Here is a 23,272-nt window from a genome sequence, read left to right as displayed (position 1 = left end):
AGGGCACACTGAGGCTACACTGACATTTTCCCCACATGCAAAATCATGCAAAAGGTAAATACTGAAGCGGAGGGATACAAACACTATATGGCAAGAACATGGCCGTCACCTCCGTCATGTCCTCTCTCGCGGAACAACCCACTTCGGCAATCCTGCCCTCTGATTGGGTGAGGCACACGCACGTCAGGTTCTCATTGGATGTTGGGCGTGTCAATCACGGGCTAATGTCAATGACGTCGATCGTGGGTATGCTGTATCGCTTGGGTGGACAGTATAGTTACTTCAACATTAAATGGAATAAAATGCCACGGATTCATGTAAATAGAGACGTCGCTTCGGTGTAATTAATTTATGCGTATTAATTAAGACGGGTCGCTTCGGCAGTCACTGACGGGAGACCTATTTTCGGCTTTTATCAGCAATATTTCAGGGTAAGTGGAGTGATACATTTCCTTCCTGCGTCTTTTTTCCTCGCACAGACGCAGATCTGATTGCTTTATATTTTAGTTAATGCCATTTAATATGTAAAACGGTGTTAGCTTGTAATACATTGAAGAGGAGTCGCTATTTGTATTCAAAATGTCCGTAGTATGATGTAAAGTAGTGCGTATGAGCGTGTGGAGAGTGTAAGGAAGGTAATGGCTGTCGGTCGACTCGTAACTTGACAATTGTGAAATGGCCTGTGTAGAGTAGCTTGTGCCTTCCTCTGGTAATCGAAGCTCGTTTATGGCTGCCTTAAAATATGCCTGTTTGATTTGGCGAAATCCACAAACCACGATATTGACAGTGGCGTTGACGTTCGCGTCCCAACCTGTCACGTTAGAGCCAGTGGGGGTACCTGTCTGACGTTCATGGGCCTCCTCAGCGTCCACACATCTGTCAGGTCCCACGGTTACAGATAAGAGTTAAACCGCCTGATTTAAAAATATAATTCAGCCTTCATTTGAATGAATGATTTGCATTAGCATACAAATCCCTGAAACTGCTTCTCATGGATTTTTGGTGGTTGTTGGTGGGGGTGACTTGATGACATTGTGGTGTTTGTTGGCAGCTTTTATGCACAAAATGCAAATCTTAATGGAAGAGATGCTGTTGTCAGAGCATCTCCATGGCAGTATTTACCTTACATGCATGAGCCTGAAGAGCAGCCCCAGCCAGGTGTATGGATTAGCATCTATTCATCTGTGAAACCAGCAGACATGCAGGTCTGTGCCATCCCAGGTTAGCTGTGGAGGAAGTAGGCCAGTTTGACATTGATGCATCACTGTGGGCCGTCTTTGCAGAAAGATTCATTCCAACATCTGTTGTTAGTGCAATCTCAGGGATTGAGATCTCAGGGGGCAAATTTCAAAGCTTGGTTTCATATTTGTGTGTTTTCATTTGGTGCTGAATCCTTGTTGTTTTTTTAGTTGTCCCGAAACTGCACCCTGGTTTTCTTTTGATGGCAAGAAAATGCATTAATTTCTGCATTCCGCTTCATGTCTATGACGTAATCTTAATTTAACATTATTAATATCAGTCAATTCTACATTTTTTCCTCCACAGTAATGTGTCGTTTTTGCAACCACAGCAGTAAATTATCAAACCACAGTACAACATCAAAAATGAGATTTATTGAAAGGCAGTTCAAAAATGGTTTTCTTGTCAATAGAAATGGTGTAGAAGGTAAATTAATAGACTCATAAGCTTTTTGAAATTATTTTATGAATAAATTAGATGCCTTCTCTAATATCTACATCTCAGATTTGAGAATTTGCATCTTTATTTTTTTAGATGACTGCAAGATTGAAAATCACCAGTTTGATCAAAAATAATTTTTTAAGATGTCTTCTTTGACTCTGGGAAATTCCAATCAACATTGCTGAGTGGCATATTGATCAGTTGAACACAATAATTAGATACTTATAGCTCCAGTAACATGTAAACTTGCTGAAGGTGACATGAATATTTCAGTCTTTCGTCATAATTTTTTGTCAGGTTTGAGACCTTTTGAGCGTAAATAAAATCTGCCTGTGTGTTGGATGTTGGAGATTATTCCATTAAGACCATCATAAAAGCCCTATCTGAAAGCTGTGGATGGACAGAACTAACTCACATCTGAATCTCTGACCATTTATCTTCGGGCTTCAGCTCGTTTCATTGGCTAGTGTGTAATCCACTAAAGGTCACAGCCACTAATTACACTACTCCAAAACAGACAGATGCCCACCCTGAGCTTGATTGTGCTGTCCTTCATCAGAAGAATATTCAGGGGTTGCATAACCATCACTTGGATGATTGAAATAACATGTGCGTGGCTCATTTATCACTGTAGTGACCAAACGTCTGCCCTTAAGATGGAATGGCTGACCTTGTCCACCTTGAAATCATTCGTTTTCCACCATTTTCCACTTTGATCTAGTATTTTCTGATGTATCTTCTAGATTGACTTGTAAACTGTCTCATTTTTCCACCGTGTCTTCCTCCGTGTCACCGAGGGAGTTGAGTTTGGCTGGATGCAGGGCTCAGTTTTAGCCAAGATGCGACCTCATTATCTTTGGCAACCAATCAGTCCTCTGGCCAGCTCCTAATTGAGCCATCAGCGCCTTAAGGGGGCGGGGGGAGAAGGGATGAACGTGTCAATTACAGTAATGAGAGGGCAGCCATGCAGAGGGCGGTGTGGGAGAAGAAGGCTCGGCAGTCGCCTCCAGTGCAGCCCCTTCCTGGTCAGTTCACGGATAATCAAAGATAAAATTGTTGCTTAACGGTGGTTAAGTTTGTAGCGACAGGAAGAGTCTTTTTAATCATTTTACCCTCTTAACTATGGGGTATTTCTCAATATCTTGCTGTGGTGATTGTTTTGTGGGCGCCTTAGTTATTGAATGAGCTGTAATGATCCGGCATCAGTCAGAGGTGCTGGAAAAGCTCCATCTAGTCCCAAAATAAATCACGTAAAACATGATTAATTCACTTTACTTCTGGCTCTGTAATATCATGGACGTTTTTTTTTGTTTGTTTGTTTGTTTTTTCAATAAAAATTAGTGTTTTGGCCCATTACATGTCAATTAATTGTGAAGTATTGCCTTTTATAACTTATAACACAATCAAATTCTGACAACTTTATTGATCCTGAAAAGGGCAATTCAATTTTACAATCGACAAACAAAAGGAGGTCAGCAAAGAACAGTAAGACCTGTCGGTCAGGTAAAACATATCACAGCAGAAACAAATATAGACAAATAGGGTTATATTGATGTCTCTCTAAAAATTGTGTGAGCTCTAGTTACGTTCCTGATAATCATCACTGCTCACATGGTGTCGATAAAGATGTAAGCTATGCGGTTACTCCTCCGTCATTTCTGAATCTGATACGACAGCACACGTTTTCCTCGTCGTTACATTCTGTGTTCCACGCCGAACATTTCAAATCCTTTTTGTGTAATGTGACATAAGGACAGGGATTACCATGGCGCTAAAATGTTGCTGCCTTAACAGGGAAAACACTGAATTTTTATGAAGGCAAACAATTGAATTGGTTTCTTCTTTTCTTATTCCAGTGACCAAGGTCAGCAGCAGTTGTGATTCGTCCAATCAATGCAAGCAAGCAGTTGGATTTTTAGAGCTCCCAAGGTAGCCTGTACACTGTGTGCGGTGGTAGTTAAAGTGTTAAAGCTACATGTAGAAAGTATAAAGCGATGTGTTTATAAAATGTAAATGTGACTTAATGTTGCTTAAGATGTTGTAAATGTGGAATGTTGTTAGCAGCTGGCGCACCTACAGTACCGCCTTCAGAGTTGTGTGAAGCAATTCTTGTTTTAAGTACGTCATTGCTTACTTGTTCCTGCCGATATGATCTAAACCACTAATAGCCTCCATCCCATATGACTCACTTTTTCTATTAACTCCATTATACTTTAATTTCAAGGTCTTTAAACTGTTCATTTATTTTTGCGGCATCCTTTGCTCAACTTCTGCGATTCTCCTTTAAACAAATAAATTGCAGGGAATGTTTCAGTGGTGAATCGCCCTAAAATAGCAAGAGCAAAATGATGCGCAGGAAAAATTAAAACAGGCTGACTCCATTTCACACAAATAAAGTCTTAGTTTTAGCATTAACTAATAAGTCTTAGCATGAATTGCATGAAGTGATATCGGCTGTGGGTTGCTTTGTAGACATGGCAACTGCCTCCACACTGACAACCATCGTCAAGTTTACCGTGTGAAAGTTATGTGAAGGAAATTATGGTATTGCCATAGTGTGCCATTGCACAGTGAAATATAACTGTTAAATCTCTGAACCTATTAAATGAAATATACCTTTTACTATCCCTTGTCAAAAGCAGCACAGTCCTGTTGACGCTGAACTTTTTGTCCGCACATTTTAAAGCCTTTCGCTGGACAGTTGCGTCTGCAGCTGAATCTGTTCCTGGTTGGGCTTTTTGGACCTGGGGATGGGTGGAACGAGTGAAAATACTGTATAATGAGAACAGATAAGTTTCAACATTGCGATGTTTCACAATGCTGTTTGGAATTCATTTTGTTCTTTTCCCCTTTTGAAAAACATGGAAGGAGTCTTCACACAAACACACTATTAAGGACGGATTTTGCAGGACGCAGCCTAACTAACAAGTGCCAAATAATCTACAAAATACATTTTAATTATAGTTTGAAGGCAGCCATCTGTGTGCCAAATTGCTGAAATATGTTTCAGTATGTTTTTTTCACCAGACACACAAGTGCGGCTAAGAAGAGTTGCACTTGACAGATTTTGACCGAAACAGTCACACCCTGGGGCGCCATGTTTTGACGTTAGTCTGATAAGTTACACACAGAAAGGATGTTTGAATAACCTTTTCATCTCTGTCTTACGCAGGAGGGAAGTGACGTCCTCCTCACCACAGCAGCTGCAGGGAAATTTGCCTCTCTTGTTCCTGTTGAAGGAGCTATGAACTGAGGACAGGCTTCACGACGAGCAGAGCGACCACTCTTCACGCCGCCGCCCCTGGCCATGTGTGTGTTTCCTCGGATGTATGACTGTGTCTGAGTGTCTTTGGGTTGAAGTAAGAGGTAGTAGACTGCACCTCCTCTGTCACCCTCCGAGAGGCGCTTCTCCACTTGACTGACTCCTGACTTCTGTCTCCACACCTGTAAAGCATCATGGGTAGAAAAAAGATTCAGATCCAAAGGATCACAGATGAAAGAAATAAGCAGGTGAGTCTTAACTTTGTTTTCTGGTGATGGATCTTGCTGCAAAACAATTCTTTGAATTATTCTGACAAGTTTTCAAATGCCTTGAGCACCGAATAGAGAGAACTTCCAAGGACCACAAATTCTTATTAAATGTGGATCAGAATCTTCTGTTGTTCTTTAAGTCGCGATTGAACTTTTTTGAAACGTTTTGACAGCCCTACCTACATAAAGATCTTTTTTCATGGTTGGGTAAATACAACATTTTACATTTGAGAACTTCAATGAAAAAGGGTTTTGGAAAAACACGTTAATATTTCTCAATTTAAGGTACCAGCTTAAACATTATTGAGGTTTGAAATGCAAGGTTTATATCGGCAGCATTCAATTACTATAGAATTCAGCTGTTATTCTGCTTTAATAGAGTTATTGTGTATGTACATCATCTTGTAATGAGTTTTCACAGGAGATGCAGCATCTGTGTCCTTGGAATCAAATTGCCTAGTTTCTCATTCTGAAGCTCTTCTGTTGTGTTTTTTCAGTTTTCAGTTTGACCCGTTCTATTCAAATCTATTAATTTGAAATGAGTCAAGCGCTCTTAAGCAGGTTGTCTTCACAGAATGTTCTTTTTCAGCTCAGTTATTTGTTTCCTCGCCTTGAGATGTTGCCACCGCACTTCACAGTAGGGAAGCTGCTTGTTTTTGTCAAATAAAGTGTTTTTCTCTGCAGAAAAATATCAGTAAATGGTTTAAAGACATCCCAGAATATGTTGCCTCATTTTTCTCAGCTCTCCACATTTGTTTCCACGCACGCAGTCGTGTGTATACGAGTGCCTTCTTTTAGCGCTTCTGCCATGTGGCACAGATTTGTAAAGTGTTGTCATCAATTGTTCTTTATAAATAGTCCCGGATCAGTGTTAAGAGCTCAGCAGCTCCTTCAGAGCGGCTCTTTTTCTCCCCTCTGACTGAAATCTTTTTTTGTTTTTTCAGCTGGGTCAGATGAGTAGAAGTACAAAAATGTTAATGTGGAATATTTTAAGCTTCCATCAACATTTTGTTTTCAATTCCAAGTCCATGTCGTCACAGATCTGACCAGAAACTGCAGACAGATGTGTTGTACAACGAAAACTGAGCACACATTCAATCGTCCGTGACACTACGGCCACATGAGATGTGTGAAAGTATTTGCATGCAGTATGGATTATAGTGTTACTGAAACCTTGTTAAATTACCTGTACTCAAAAAAACTTGCATTCACTGGGAAAGCCACTTCCTGCAGATATGATGAGGCATTCAGTGTCATCTTCTCCGTCTTACAAGGTCTCACTATTGTGTGCTTTGTGTTTTCATCACACAGTAATAACCCACATCATGGTAATTACTAAAGTAAACACAATGCAAAGGATTTGCCTTCAGTTTTCACCTTGCTTGAATTCACCATTAATTGTATTATTGTAGTACTATATCCTGTTTTGGAAAACAGGAGCAGAAACAAGTTGGCTCCTATTATTAGTATAATTTGAATGTCAATCTGTAAGAGATGCGACTGCATGTAAGGATTGCATTTAGACTGTATTTTATGTGATCACTGAAGACCTGTACAAACAATCTGACCTGTTTTTTGTTTTGTTTTCCCGCCTCCTGTCCTGACGTCCGCTCGCTAACCTGCTGTACATTTTTCGACCCAGGTGACCTTCACAAAGAGAAAGTTCGGCCTGATGAAGAAAGCCTACGAGCTGAGCGTCCTGTGCGACTGTGAGATTGCACTGATCATCTTCAACCACGCCAACAAGCTGTTCCAGTACGCCAGCACCGACATGGACAAAGTCCTCCTCAAATACACAGAGTACAATGAGCCTCACGAGAGCCGGACTAACGCAGACATCATCGAGGTGAACCCGTCAGTCGATTGTGTTTAAACAAGATGAATTGATCAACAAGTCTTTGTTTTAATTGCATTTTTCACATATGTTATCGCTTTTCTCCTTCTCCTCAGTAATGATTGGTTTAAAATTTAATAAAATGCAATAACTAATTGAATTTATTAATCAGGAAGCGGCTTCTGTCACTTTACATGTGTTAAAATTACAAATCTTGATGAATCTTCTCAGCTGTTGGGAACAATCTGCTGCTAATTATAGTTAATTCTTCAAGTAATGTGATGACAAAAAGTATTAGAGAGCTACAGCTGTTATTTAATTGAACCAGACACAGATTCAATCATCACTTAGGAAACTGTAAGCGCACAGTTCTCGGATATGCCACATGGATTGAGGACGTAAAAAAAAAAAAAAAAGGAGGCATCACTTGTTTCCGCACAGATTGGATGATTTGACTCTTTTCTCAAAGAATTCTCTTTTCTTCTTCTAGACTTTGAGAAAGAAAGGCTTCAATGGTTGTGACAGTCCGGAACCAGATGGGGAGGACTCCATCGACCAAAGCCCCCTAAATGACGACAAATTCCGTAAAACCACAGAAGACCTGGACGTCCTCTTCAAACGTTATGGAGTAAGTCATCTAACGTTCATTTCAAAACCTAACAGTGCTCATATTTAATGCAGCGTAGACAATTTTATGAGTCTTGCTTGTATTTTGTAAAGTTATTTACTTTTATTGTATTCCTAGAAAATGTACATCCTCAAATGTGACTTGTTTACACGTACAGTAATTAAACCCAGTTACATCTCCTTGGATGATATTAACTTTTTAAGATTCCATCACTATCCCATCACAGATATAGAATATATATGGACTCAAATACACCGACTAATAATCAAAAAGAATCAATCAGTGTCAGCCTTAAAATGGAAGCTTGTTGTCTCACAATAAAAACAGAACTAAGACTTTTCTTCTCCGTCTTTGCAGCAGTCGACCGCCGCGCCCCAGACATTCTCCATGCCGGTCACTGTCCAGTCATCCAATCAAAGCACACTGCAATTCAGTAACCCTGGCAACACGCTGGTAACTACCTCTGACGTGACATCATCATCGCTTACGGATGCCCACCTCCTGTCGCCACAGCAACCAGCTCTACAGAGAAATTCAGTGTCTCCTGGGTTGCCACAGCGACCGGCCAGTGCAGGTGAGACAGCGATGCTCTGCAGAGCAGAAGACACCTTCATGAACGTAAACTACCAATCTCCTCTCTGTTTGGTCACATCGCACACCTGAGTGGACGTTCTCCTGACAACAGCTTCACTTTCTCAGTTTTATTTAAAAATTCTAAGGCACACAATCTTACGATTAATGATTAAGAGTAAAAATAACACTAGATGTAAACATAGTAGGGAAAATATTCAAGAAAAAAAATCTCTCCTGTGTAAAACACAGAACACGCATAAATTCTAATGTTGAATATAATACATTGAAATTAAAAGTACCCTGATCTAGTTATAAACATGTCCTTCTTTCAATAGGTGCTCTTCTTGGAGGTGACCTGAATAATTCAAACGGAGGATGTCCGAGTCCAGTCTGTGAGTAATGTGTCTGCTGTAAACCTGCTGCCTGTTTTGTTTTATTGCCATCTCTGACATGTTTAAAACATAACTCTCATTTGCTGAATTACAAACGTAGCTTTGTTCACACCTGCCTTTATTTTCCTGTGCGATCATGTTTTTATTCTCTATCCATTCGCCTTCTGTCGCCCTGCAGCTAATGGGTACACCAGTGCCAGAGCCTCCCCAGGCCTCCTCACCGTTTCAAACGGCAACAGTCTGGGTAAAGTAGTTCTGGCCAAGTCTCCACCTCCACCTCCCAGCCCACAGATGGTCAACAGCCGCAAGCCAGACCTCCGTGTTATCACCTCACAGGGTGGGAAGAGCCTAATGCAAATGGTGAGCTGCACCAAGCAGAACGTTGTATGTCGGCATACTTTCAATCTGGATTTTTAGTTCACGCAATTAAAAAAAGATGCTTTAAACTTCTGTAAACACAACTGGGATCAGGAAACTAAGGAATCTTATAAACAGCAAAGCTAACAAGCCTGAACCTGATTTGTTTAGAGACGTAACAGGATAGGAAGTTGTTTTGATTTAACTCAAAAAGTCTGGCGTCACAGATGAATGAATGAGACGCAACGCGACACGAAAACATGGGGAATTTATTTTCTCTTTTGAATGAAGTCCAGTAGTTTGGTGGAAGAGGCTTGAAGCCGTCAGTTGTGTCTCTTCAGCAAACATCTGGGAGGTTTGGTTTCTCGCTCGACGTCTCAGCTACTCTGGAAACGTTAGCAAAGCCTTGGATGAATCAGTCAACTCCCAGTGACGCACTGATAAGATTTACCGAAACATCCACCCTTGTTAGCGTATAGCCATGTAACCACCATTACCTATGAGACAGATAGTGTATGAACAGCTGTTCTGGACTTATTGGTGACGTCAGCACTGCTGCTAAATGTTTGTGCTGACTCCAGACGATTGGAAGTAGATTTTTGGCACAGTCTCTGATTTCAGGTGTGAACTTAAGCTCTAAAAGTTAACCTACAACATTTACCTCTTATGTAATAGTATCCAGATAATAATCCACAGTTTGTGCGTGATCATTATTGACATCTATAATCTTAGTCCGTATGATTCGGAGCTGTAACCCTCTCTGTTGCTACCCTTTGCAGACAGAGGATGAGCTGGAATTGGTAAACGAGGTGATTTCCCTCACGTCAGTCACTCGCATGAGTCGACGGCTATCGACTGTCTACACATTCTTAGCATGGTTACCAGACTCTACAGGAGTTTGTCACTGTTTCGCTCCTGCCACACTTGACATTTCTGGAGACTCAGCTTGTGGTTCCCACTTTTGACTGCATGTGGTCCAGGGCTCATGGTTGTGTTGTTCCAGCATCGTTCTAGTGTTACAATCGTGATATGCAAACCTTAGAGAACCCTCCATCGTAGCCGGTGCACGGTTCCAGTGAACCTGTGAGGACCATTCACTCCATCATACGATCCCACTCAGAGCATGGGTGTCTTTTCACTTGACGTAGCGGTGCGACGCGCCACAGAGCATGTTTACTGTTCACTGACGCTCACACTTGACTTTCATTTTCACCCTCCACCCAAATGTCTCCTAGATGGTTTCTGTTTGAAACACTACCTGCCGTTATTACATTAAAGGCATTTCACTCAAACGTTTTCCTTCAGTCATGTGTTTATATGTGTGAAACTGTAATCTGTCGGTCAAATAGTGAATCAAATAGTGATTTTTTTTTTTTTGTTAATCGTAAATTTCAGCTTCTTGACTGTGAGAATAAACAAAAAAAAACCCTGAGTTTTCCAAAAATTTTCTCTCCTTCACGGTGATCTCTTTTGTTTCTGTTCGTATTTTCCGACATTCAACAGAAAAAAATTAATCATACAAAATAAAGACAAATTAATGACAACAATGAAAATAAACATTAGTCAACCCCCCCCCCCCACCCCACAGATAATATCAAAACTTTATTTAGACTGGAAAATGTATAAAAAGGAATAATATTTTGGACTTAGGATGCTTATGTCTGGTAAAACGATGGGTGCTGCTGGTGCTGATTATCAACAAGAATTGATGGGAAAGAATCTAATTTTCCAGAGGGCAGTGATTCATTTTTATCGACCTCACCTTACTGTCCCTCCTCCCTTCTTCTCAAAGGCTAATTTAATCTGCTTTCTCTCTCTCACCTCTTTATTCTAGCAAATGAAGGCATTAATTCCTTGGTTAAATAAGTTACAGTGATGATTATATACGAGCCTTTAATGTAATTCATCTGACGACACATTTTTAAAAAGGAAATATTTTTGATGCATGTCATCAAGAACTTCCTGACAGTAAATCCGCTTGATTTACTCGACTGGGTACCCCATTACACACCACATGCGTGTTGTCGTTCCCAGCATGTTGGCCTTTACCGTCACGCGTGACGAAGGCTCCGTTACTCTTCTGACCGCTGTGTTTCCTCCCTGCAGAACGCCCAGCGGCTGGCGGCGGGTGCTCAGGTGGCCCAAACGCTCACCACGCCGGTGGTGTCAGTCGCCACGCCGAGCCTCCTGGCTCAGGGGCTGCCCTTCTCCGCCATGCCGACGGCGTACAACACAGGTGAGCCCACACACCCACTCAGAAACAAACAAACAAACAAAGGAGAACCTGTGTGTACCATTTGTCCTTCATCCTCCCCCAGAGTACCAGCTGACCAGCGCTGACATCACCGCTTTACACGCGCTGGCGTCACCAGGCGGCTTGTTGCCGACCAGTGTGTCCTCATGGCATCAGCAGCAAGCCGCTACCCAGCAACCACAGCAACAGCAACAACAACAGCAGCAACAACTTAACATTGCATCACTCAGCAACCTGGTGTAAGTCTTTACCTTATTTTATCTCACCTGGTTTCCAGACAGCCCTTCATCACTCCGACATCATAGATGATGATGATGGTGGTGATGACAGCAGCGATCTAGTTAAAGCTCTTCATCTATCGAGAAACCCTGATTCTTCTAAAGCTCCCAGTCAGCCTGCATGTAATCCATACCATACCTTTTATACGCAAGCAGTTCCCATCCCCCCCAGTGGACTGATCTGTCACCAGCATCTCACCATCCCTGCATAACATCAGCCGAAAGATTCTGGGGGCGAGTTTCTGTGGATGCTCCTCAGGATGAAACGTGTAGTGGGGAAAGGAGGGAGGGAGGGAGGGAGGGGGGCAGCTGCACCGTCTGGAAGATCCCCCAATAGTAACGCCAGAAACATCTATGAGACGGTTAATGAAGGGGTCAGTATAGCACAGAAGGAGCTTCATTAAAATCCAGATTTCCAGGTAGAACGTGGGATTAGTGCGTTGTTTCAGTGTTTATCATCTGACAGCAGTTAAAGCTTATTTTATGTCCTTATAGTTTGATAAATTATGTATTTATAATCATTAGTTATATGAAAAATGCAGTGAACTTTATGGGGATTTAGACCATTATATATATTTTGTTTTGTTTAAATATGAACTATTTATCAGATGATATTACTTTATCGAGGTGTTTTAAAGTTGAACCTTTCCTTGTTTCATTTGAAGAATCTCAGGTTTTAATGTAACTTGCTGCAACTATATAAATCATGGATTTTCACTTGAAAAATTAAAAATTACACAAGAAGGCAAATCATTTTAGGAAATCCCACTTAAAGTCGAGCCGTTTTTTGTTTGAAGGTTTTATACAGGTAATAAACTTCCTGTGTGTTGGATCAGACGTGACGCGGCTGCAGGCTTCGGCGTTGGGTTTTTGGATCCTTGAAGTTGTTCTCTCCTCTTGTCCACAGCATGTGGGGCGTGGACAAACAGAGCAGCGAGCAGTCTAGCCAGGCGTCCGGCCTGGCTGCCAATCTGAGGTGAACCCCCCACCGATACGAGACACGCCATCCTCTAAAAACAATGACAAATTCTGTAAAGACTGAACCAGTAGTGGGGATCGGGTGTGAAACCGTCTCTGCTTTTATTCAGCATCATCAGTAAATTAAAGAACTTAACTACTGATGCTATTTTCAAAAAATAAGATATTCTTTTCATAATTCAGTTCAAATTCCAGCTCTGAGCAGATGGAGTTTGACTTTTTAAAGTTGATTACATGCAAAAGTTTGAAGAACTTTTACCTTTTACATGTCTCAGCTTGATGCCTTAAATGAAAAACAAAACATCTGCAGAGTTAAATATTGATAAAAATGTCAAAATCTAGTTAAAAAGCACAGACATTCAGTCACGTGGATAAAATGAGCAAGAAAAGCACATTTATTTGTGACAAACGGAGCCTCCATCCCTCAGGGGGTTCCTCCTCTTCCTTTTCTGCTCCTTCACATTTATGTTTGTGTAAATAATTCTGATGTCTGGAGCAGAAATTCAGCAGCTTGGTCTTAACATCTTTGCCGTTGCTTGCGATGAACGATTGACCTTTTTTTCTCCACACACACACACACACACGCCTCAGATCAGCCTCTTTCCCTCCGGTTTGGGTGTCAACGTTTTGTTTTTTTCCCCCCACAGCGTTGGCTCGCCGTCCAACCTGCTCTTGGGTAGAGATGAGTGGTTGGGTCGGTACTGTATCACACTTCTTTTTTTCCTGTGTGTCTGTGCGCTTTTGGCTGCCCCCCCCCCCACACCTCCTACCCCCCACCCCCTCTAAGCATGTTTGCAGTCAAACAGGAAAGAGACTGGGTTCCGGTTTCCACCGTGTTCTCTAACCTGGGATTATTTTCTGTTTGCCATCTGTAGTTTCTTCACACCATCGCTGCGACTCACGCCGTCACGCCGATCATTTCACGCTACCTGGGCTGTTCTGTTGATCTTTTGTGAGCCGTGAGAGGGGGGGGGGGCACGCTGCTGCCCCCGCTTTGAAGGCTCGGACTTGAGTGGATTATTGAACTGGAGTGTGGCTTTTCCCTGTTGGTGCTGTGCCGTGTGATGTCGGTTTTCTCCTCACATGACTGACCTTCCAGTTTCTCGTACGTCTGTTTGTCGGATAATCAGCGGTGTGTTTCTCTCACCCCCCCACCCCCCTCCCCTCTGTTCCACCCCACCCCCAGGCCCGTCACGCATATACCTCAAGGCGCCATGCTGACCGTCAACACCAACCCTTGCGTGAGCATCAAGTCGGAGCCCGTCTCGCCCGGCCGAGATCGCAGCACCCCCTGCCCTCCCCCATCTTCCACCACGCCGTCCACGACCTCGGGAGGGGCCGTCCTGACCGCGCCCCCCCAGTACCCCGGCTCCCTCCTGTGTCTGGAACCCCCGACCGGCCGCTCGCCCGCCGACAGCGTGAGCAGTAACGCCAGCTCCTTCGAAGGCAGCGATCGCGACGACGCCGGTGGAGGAGTAGGAGGCGGGGGCGGGGGCGGTGGGGGCGCCACGGCGACAGGAAGCGTCGGCGCCGCCAGCAGGTCCATACCGCCCGACTACAGCCCGTCCACAGAGCTCCTGAGGGTGTCGAGTGAACCGGAGCAGGAGGGGGGGAACATCAAACGCATGAGACTGGACACCTGGGTCACATAGAGGAAACAGACGACGACACCCCTCAGTAACCACGGCAACGATCTGGTGACACTTTAACACACATCCACACTTATCCGTAAAACCCACACCGCCCCCGACCCCCCCACTGCCACGTTTGTACCATCATCACACGTCTTCTGCGCTCCAGAATCACACGACTCGGATGTGTCGCCCAGACTTCTTGAGGCTTCGCTCACAAAAAATGTACAAAAAAACAAAGAAAAAACAACAACTTTAAAATAAACACCTGGATGAGGACGACTGCACTCTGAGTTTTTAAATATAGACAGTAGATCTTAAAAACGTCTCGGCTTGAACCAGACGTCGAACCTTTTTAGCAATCTGACGAAACCTTGCGATAAAAACATTCGTGTTTCACGTTAACCTTCACGTATTTACATCGAGCTCTGCGACGTTACCGACGACGCAACTCGTCGACGTCACGGGCGACACCTCGTCGTACGACTCGCCCACTTCCTGCTCTCTGAGACTAAACGGATCGTTTTGCTGGAGCCACCTTCAAAACTGCACTTCTGGTTCTCCGAGCAAGACGGACTCCAACGGGGTGCTTTTCTTTCACCACGAACGTTTTTCTCTGCTGCCACATTTAGCGACCTCAGCCGGTCGGCCACCAGGGGGCGCTGTGTGGCTTTGGAGGCCAGGATCTTGTGCCAACATCAACCTCTCTTCAAGATAAGAAAAAAAAGCCAAATGCCTCTAGCACTCATGAACCATCAGTCGCACTGTCTCTCTCTCTCTCTCTCTCACACACACACACACACACACACACACACACACATACCTAAAAACTGTTGCTTTCCATCTCACCTCACCTCTGGAAACCAATCGCTCCAAAAATCCCTCCGGATCCGGCTCACCTTATCGACCAGGAAGTAGACGCCACCCGATCCAACATAGCGTAGTGAGTTTTTTCAGCCCCTGGTGGCTTTTTATCAGTAAGGACGTATTTGGTTCTTTCAGTCCAAGTGTTCTTTATCTGTTGGTATTTCAAAAAAGAAAAAAAAGTCTGTTTTGAAGGTCTGTTAGTCGTCCAGAAGTAGGAATTTTGACTTTGTATAAAAATCACTCCTTATACAAAAGCGTTGATGTCCTCTTTAGCTCTCTCTAGTGCTCCTTAGCTCTTTGCCGTGTTTCGAAAAAGTGAAAAAGGAAAAAGACATTTTCTATATTTCTACCGCTTTGGTTGGCGACAAAGTAAAACTTAGCTTTTCGGCTTCGACGATGTGTATGTACATATGAATATATTTGCATAGACTTTGCTAGGTATCCCTAAAAACAAGCAATGTGTTGATTCTCAGTGGATCTGTTTTGCATATATGAGTGTGAATTTGATATGTTTTGAGATGCGGTGCAGGGGGTGGGGTGGGGGTCACACCGGGTAGCGCCGGCAGCTCAGACTTTCAGTAATCCTATTTTATGCTAGTGTTGATGGTGTGTGTGTGTGTGTGTGTGCGCACTTTCTGTCCTTCGTTCACAGAGGCCTGCTTGGTTGTGGTGTCGTCATACTCTATCACACATTTTAGAAAACCCACGATCAAAGAAAATTGTCCGTGACGTGACGAGACACTGCCACTCACTTAATAATTATAATATTGTAGTTTTAGATGAGACACTTCTATGGAATCGTTTCCACACCCAGCGTACGCAGATGACGCCTGTTCCCACTTTGGATTAAAGCGTCCTGTAAGCGTTCTTTTTCGCGTTCAGACTTGTTTTGTCTGAACCATTTCAAGTTTGCGTATTCAGGTTGTTTCTATCCTGCAAATAGAAAATTTCCTCTAAATCCTGAACGTCCAGAAACGACATCTTCGTCTCCCTGTCATAATTTTCACCACAGTGTTTTTTTGATGTTTCCCCACGATCAGGCCGTTCTTCTGTCCCTCATTCGAGTGTGGTGGCTAGCTTCACTAAGCTAACGTCAGGTGGGTGCTGTTTTACTCCTCTCAGCTGACCCTCATCAACCAATCACGTTGGACAAATGAAAGGAACGGTGCAGTAGTTTAAGAAACATTTCCTTCTATGTAGATCAGTGCTGGTTAGCTTAGCAAGAAATAAGGAGCCAACAGCTCCCTTTGCTCTGTGGAATGAAAACACACCTGTTAGCGCTTCTGTTGCTAAACTATCATCTCTGTTCTGAGTGAATTTGACATCAATTTTAAGCAGATTTTAAATTTGGAGGAGAAATAACGACAAGACTGTTTCCTAAAATGCAGAATTTTTACCTTTTGCAGCTCCGCCTGACTAGCTGCTTCTGTTTCCTCTCCTGATTGATGCATTTCCATTCATAAAAGCACTTGATTTCATTGGACGGTTCACCGACACGTGACACCACACCCATTTCCTTCATGTACAGAACGGTCCTCTGTCCCATCTATAGCGGCGTAGTCACGACAATCTATACGAGAAACGAAACCTGCACCCCTGTTACCTGTTGTGTACAATGTTTTTTAGAAACTCACTATTTTTGAATTAATTTGTGCTGGTGACAGTTCCATTGTCTATTATAATTATTGATATTATTATGGAGCTTTTATTTTATTGCTATTTTGTGTAGGATAGTCAACTGTTTTCTCTTATTTTATCTTATCATAAACATATAGTGCTGGTTTCCTTTTGTTTTAAACAACTTGCTGAAAATTGCACGATCAGTTATTGTGGTATTAGCAAATGCAATGAAGGAAATACCAGTTAAATGCTGCAGTTTTAATTAAGATATAGGATATATTTATACAAAAAAAAAAAAAGAAAACCAAGGGGAAACAGCTGAAATTAGTAATTCATGAAATCTGAACAATGTAAAATGCATGGGATACAGGAAACAATAAAATGTATGTTACATACAACAATAAAAGGACATGCATCACAAGTGAGTTTTCAAACAACTCAGAATAATGTAGCATATGAAATACTAAAGATGAAATTTATAGCTAATATATTGTGTTGAGCTAGTCCGCTTTGGGTTTTTGTTGTAAAGAAAATATTTCTTTTTGTCGTTTTTTGGGTTTTTTCTTTTTTTGAGAATGATATACAATTTGTGTATATTTTCATATACAAAGTATGCACTGATATGTTATTGAAATTCTATACCGCTTTTACAAAAAAGTGTTTGTTGTACCAAAGTATCCAAGTCCCTTGAGACCTTACCCTTTTTGCGTATGTTTTACCGTATTTTATATATTAAATAGACAAACTGAGTGAAACGAATACGAGTCTGGTTCCTTTTCTGATTTGTTATAAAGAAGAAACGGTGAATGAAGGAAGAACCTTTGATACAATTGATCAAGTTTTTTCAAGTATTTTTTTTTATTTCTGTGTTTACATGGAATTAAAATTTATTGCTGTAAATTTTTCACTTAATAAGATGATTTTTTAAAAAGATTTCTGTCCTGACATCCAGATGAGAGGTGAGTGAAGCTCAGAGGAAAATTTACAAGGGTTTGTTTTTCTGATTCGTGTTTTTCCTTTTTTTAAAAATCATAAAAAGTCACCTAAAAGGTGATTTTCGTCTTTATAAATTGATGTTTTATAACTTTTGTTTTTCCTCCTACTCCAACTTCACCTCGACTTTTCAGTCCTTGTTGAAACTCGGTCTTGACAGGAATCCATAAAACTGTCTCGATCATTTGAATCATCAGCAGCTGTAGTTTGTATTTGTTCGGGTTAATTAAGTTTTATTGAACTTATGAAAGTATTCACTTTGACGCTAATTTCTATACAGAAAAACATCTTTCAAAGGAAAAACAGCCCCAAACTGACATTTAAATCATGTTTAAAAAATTTTTTTTTGATTTAGTAAAAACATAAATTGGAAAAAGTCCTGAAAACAACTTCTTGTGGATAATTTATAGAGAAAAAAATCTAATATTAAATATTTACTTTTGATATAAAGCACACCTGATTGCTTTTGTAGCTCCCGTCTACTTCCTGGAGTCCACTGCGTAACGCTCCAGCCACATCCCAGCGTCCGGTAAACTCCGTCCCGGTGGGTTTGTCCGGCTGCAGCGCATCCTGAGATGATGTGTGTTCAGCACCACGTGGGAGGAGCTCATCCACAGTCACACACCTGGGGGGGGGGGACAAGTTGACCAGGTCAGGTTCGGCCTGGAGAAGCAACAGTTTCAGACATTCCCGGGTCCTCCACTAGAAGAAATCCGCGCCGGTTCCTCGGTGGGCTGGTTGTTGGAGGTCTGCTCCAATGATAGGTGCGGTTACCTGGAGGCCACGCCCTCCAATCTCCTCACTTGAAACTCCCCACACCTATTTATTTGGAAGGTAGCAATCGCTCAAAAATGATGTAAACAGATGAAAAACTCACCAGTTTTCGGTCGTACTTTTCTCGTGAAATTGAATCAAACATATTTCCTGTTCGTTTGACGCTTTTATTTTGAGCGACCACCGGACATGAACACACGCTAGTGACACTGCCCTCCTGTGGTCAATGGCCATATTACACATTTCAGTTTTACGTGTCCGACTCCGAACCCAGAAGAACAATCATCTACTTTACCTTTAAGAAACTAACGAGAAGGGGGGGGGGGTTACTGCTAGTTAGAATTATAATACATCTTACTTATATGAATTATTCGTGTGTGTAATTCATATAACAATCTAATATTATTTAAATATTTTGGTGACTCCCGACTACATCCTGCACCACCACTTGAGAGGAGCGCATCCACACCCACAGACACATACCTGGGGGGCCAGGTGGACCGGGCCAGGGTAGTTTTTTAGGTCAATCCCGGGTCCAGTTCTTTGCCAATTTATACCAATCAGAACCCTCTCATCTTTCTCTCCCGCATGTCCAACCGCAGCCAGCGGGCCATTGGGGGGGGGGCGTGACCCTACAGGACCGCAATCTAGACGCCAAATACAAAAAGGGTCCAGAATGTCCTGCTGACACCTCGTCCAGGTGTTTGTGTGGTAGAAATGGAAAGACGAGGGTCAGACTAGTTTAAAAAAAAAAGGGTCTAAGGTAAAAATTGAGAGTTTGATTTAAGATGATTTAAATCCGAACCTGTTCCGGTTGTTTAGTTTGATCTCATCTCTCCCCGCCTCAACTTCCTCTTCCGGGTGAGCTCGGTAGCTCTGCTATGATTGGTGCCTCGCTGGACTACTGGACACGCCCTCCAGACTGCTCCTATGATTGGTGAGGTTACCTGGATGCCACGCCCTTCCTGCTGAGATCTACTCAGATGATTGGTTACCTGGACTCCTGGCCACGCCCTTCCTGCTGTCGCAATTTGCTGCCGCTGGAGCCATTCATTCATTCATTCATTCATTCATTCATTCATCCGTCATCAACTTCATCACGCCCTTCCTGCTATGAAATGTTGCTCATTCCTTCATTGATTCATTCCTTCATTGATTCATTCATTCATTCATTTATCATCAACTTCATCCGCTGTGGGGTCATGGGGGGCTGGATTCTATCCCAGCTGACTGAGGGCGTGAGGCGGGGGAAACTCCGGCCGTGACGCCAGCACACCGTGGATAAAGTAATGTTATCAAAGTGAATTACAGTATTAGAAAAATCATGTCTAAGGTGTTTAGGACCAATAAGAAGACACTGTGACAGGAAAACCAAACCAGTTTCTATTTCCTCTCTGTTTTCCGCCACTCGCTTCCCGGAAGCCGTTCCTCTGCGTAAAATCACGGCGCGTTCTGCTGTTCAGGCCCGAACCCGGTTCTTTACCGCCTTCGGTCTCCTGCTGGTGATCCAAACGGACCGAGACACGAACTTTAAATCCAGCCTGATGAAGCAGACATCAACCAGTGTGATCGAGCAGCATGTCGGGTCCAGTCCTCACCATCCAGCGTCTCAGGACGTCAGACTTTTGGGATGCGTAACGCTCCAGCGTCCGGTAAACTCCGTCCCGGTGGGTTTGTCCGGCTGCAGCGCATCCATAGATGATGTGATTGTGTCCACCACCACTAAAGAGGAGCACAGCCACAGTCACACACCTGTGGGGACAGGTGGACCGGGTCAGGTTCGGCCTGGAGAAGCAACAGTTTCAGACATTTCCGGGTTCCTGTGTCCTCCAGTAGAGGAATTACGCACCGTTTCCTCGGTAGGCTGGATGAAAATCCATAAATCATTTCAATCATTATCAGGTGCAGTTTGCAGTTTTTGTTGATAATAAATTTTTATTGAACTTTATAAAGTCCCACATATTAATAAGATTCACTTTGAGACTCATTCACAGACAGAAAAACATCCCTGAAAAGGAAAATAGCCCAAAACTAACATTTAAATCATGTTTAGACACAAAGGAATACTTTCGATCAGTAAAACAAAAACATTAAATGGGAAAACTCCTGAAAACAACTTCTTGTGAATAATTTATTGAAAAAAAATCTAATATTAAAAATGTACTTTTGATATAAAGCTCGTCCGGTAAACTCCGTCCCGGTGGGTTTGTCCGGCTGCAGCGCATCCTGGGATGATGTGATTGTGTCCACCACCACTTGGGAGGAGCTTTTCCATAGCCACAGTCACATACCCGGTGGGGTGGGGGGGGGGGTCCAGTTCGTTTCTTAGGTCTACCTCGGGTCCAGTTCTTTACCAATAATCACTGTTAATACCGATCAGAATCAGAAAGGGTCCGGAATGTTCGGCTGACACCTGGTTCAGGTGTTTGTGTGGTGGAAATGGAAAGATGACGTCAGAGTAGTTTAAAAATAGGGTCTTTGACTAAAATGTACTATTTAAACCCGATGGGGGGTTGATCGTAAGGGGGGGGCGTGTTATTGTTTTGTTTCCTCTTCCGGGTGAGCTCGGTAGCTCTGCTGATTGGTGCTTCGCTGGACTCCTGGCCACGCCCTCCAGACTAAGGTCTGCTCCTATGATTGGTGATATTACCTGGATGCCACGCCCTTCTTGCTGAGGTCTGCTCCAATGATTGGTGCGTTTACCTGGACTCCTGGCCACGCCCTCCCTGCTATGCAATGTTGCTCATTCCTTCATTGATTCATTGATTCATTCATTCCTTCATTGATGCATTCATTCATTCATTTATTCATTCATCCATCCATCATCAACTACATCCCCTGTGGGGTCATGGGGGGCTGGATTCTATCCCAGCTGAGGGCGAGGCGGGGGAAACTCCGGGCGCGACGCCAGCGCACCGTGGATAAAGTAATGTTATCAAAGTGAATTACAGTATTAGAAGAATCATGTCTAAGGTGTTTAGGACCAATAAGAAGACACTGTGTCACGTGACATCAAGAAACCTGCTCATCCACGATACCACACCTTTCAAAAGACAGGAAAACCAAACCAGTTTCTATTTCCTCTCTGTTTTCCGCCACTCGCTTCCCGGAAGCCGTTCCTCTGCGTAAAATCACGGCGCGTTCTGCTGTTCAGACCCGAACCTGGTTCTTTACCGCCTTCGGTCTCCTGCTGGTGATCCAAACGGACCGGGACACGAATATTAAATCCAACCTGATGAAGCAGACATCAACCAGTGTGAACGAGCAGCATGTCGTGTCCAGTCCTCACCATCCAGCGTCTCAGGACGTCAGACTTTTGGGATGCGTAACGCTCCAGCGTCCGGTAAACTCCGTTCCGGTGGGTTTGTCCGGCTGCAGCGCATCCATAGATGATGTGATTGTGTCCACCACCACTAAAGAGGAGCACAGCCACAGCCACACACCTGTGGGGACAGGTGGACCGGGTCAGGTTCGGCCTGGAGAAGCAACAGTTTCAGACATTTCCGGGTTCCTGTGTCCTCCAGTAGAGGAATTACACACCGTTTCCTCGGTGGCTGGATGAAAATTCATAAATCATTTCAATCATTATCAGGTGCAGTTTGCAGTTTTTGTTGATAATAAAATTTTATTGAACTTTATAAAGTCCCACATATTAATAAGATTCACTTTGAGACTCAAATTTTACAGACAGAAAAACATCCCTCAAAGGGAAAATAGCCCAAAACTAACATTTACATCATGTTTAGACACAAAGGAATACTTTCGATCAGTAAAACAAAAACATTAAATGGGAAAACTCCTGAAAACAAGTGTTTGTGAATAATTTCTAGAAAAAAAATCTGATATTAAAAATGTACTTTTGAAATAAAGCTCGTCCGGTAAACTCCGTCCCGGTGGGTTTGTCCGGCTGCAGCGCATCCTGGGATGATGTGATTGTGTCCACCACCACTTGGGAGGAGCTTTTCCATAGCCACAGTCACATACCCGGAGGGGTGGGGTGGGGGGTCAAGTCCGTTTCTTAGGTCTACCTCGGGTCCAGTTCTTTACCAATAATCACTGTTAATACCGATCAGAATCAGAAAGGGTCCGGAATGTTCGGCTGACACCTGGTTCAGGTGTTTGTGTGGTGGAAATGGAAAGATGACGTCAGAGTAGTTTAAAAATGGGGTCTTTGATTAAAATGTACTGTTTAAACCCGATGGGGGGTTGATCGTAAGGGGGGGGCGTGTTATTGTTTTGTTTCCTCTTCCGGGTGTGCTCGGTAGCTCTGCTGATTGGTGCTTCGCTGGACTCCTGGCCACGCCCTCCAGACTAAGGTCTGCTCCTATGATTGGTGATATTACCTGGATGCCACGCCCTTCTTGCTGAGGTCTGCTCCAATGATTGGTGCGTTTACCTGGACTCCTGGCCACGCCCTCCCTGCTATGCAATGTTGCTCATTCCTTCATTGATTCATTGATTCATTGATTCATCATCAACTTCATCCGCTGTGGGGTCATGGGGGGCTGGATTCTATCCCAGCTGACTGAGGGCGTGAGGCGGGGGACACTCCGGGCGCGACGCCAGCGCACCGTGGATAAAGTAATGTTATCAAAGTGAATTACAGTATTAGAAGAATCATGTCTAAGGTGTTTAGGACCAATAAGAAGACACTGTGTCACATGACATCAAGAAACCTGCTCATCCACGATACCACACCTTTCAAATGACAGGAAAACCAAACCAGTTTCTATTTCCTCTCTGTTTTTTCGCCACTCGCTTCCCGGAAGCCGTTCCTCTGCGTAAAATCACGGCGCGTTCTGCTGTTCAGGCCCGAACCCGGTTCTTTACCGCCTTCGTTCTCCTGCTGGTGATCCAAACGGACCGGGACACGAATATTAAA

At 43.2% G+C, this 23,272-nt stretch overlaps 1 protein-coding gene across 6 annotated transcripts; it reads left to right on the top strand.

Annotated features, from left to right (window-relative positions):
- Window positions 1-243: 243 nt before the first annotated feature.
- LOC137607151 (myocyte-specific enhancer factor 2D homolog) lies at window positions 244-17,399 on the top strand. 6 transcript variants are annotated; one of them, XM_068332677.1, is made up of 13 exons: window positions 244-431; window positions 3,537-3,609; window positions 4,853-5,190; window positions 6,854-7,057; window positions 7,536-7,673; window positions 8,031-8,247; window positions 8,582-8,638; window positions 8,817-8,998; window positions 11,102-11,231; window positions 11,314-11,488; window positions 12,435-12,503; window positions 13,153-13,203; window positions 13,692-17,399. In XM_068332677.1, exons 3-13 carry the CDS (start codon window positions 5,137-5,139, stop codon window positions 14,155-14,157), a joined length of 1,743 nt encoding a protein of 580 aa, XP_068188778.1. In that variant the 5' UTR covers window positions 244-431; window positions 3,537-3,609; window positions 4,853-5,136; the 3' UTR covers window positions 14,158-17,399. The 6 variants fall into 6 exon arrangements, with proteins under 6 accessions (XP_068188778.1, XP_068188777.1, XP_068188781.1 ...); XM_068332679.1 differs by lacking the exon at window positions 244-431 and adding an exon at window positions 585-635; XM_068332678.1 differs by lacking the exon at window positions 244-431 and adding an exon at window positions 1,789-2,705.
- The last annotated feature ends 5,873 nt before the right edge of the window (window positions 17,400-23,272 follow it).

Source organism: Antennarius striatus, chromosome 14 (assembly GCF_040054535.1).
Source record: "Antennarius striatus isolate MH-2024 chromosome 14, ASM4005453v1, whole genome shotgun sequence".
Taxonomy (NCBI): Eukaryota; Metazoa; Chordata; class Actinopteri; order Lophiiformes; family Antennariidae; genus Antennarius; species Antennarius striatus.
This window is presented reverse-complemented; position numbering and strand designations above follow the sequence as displayed.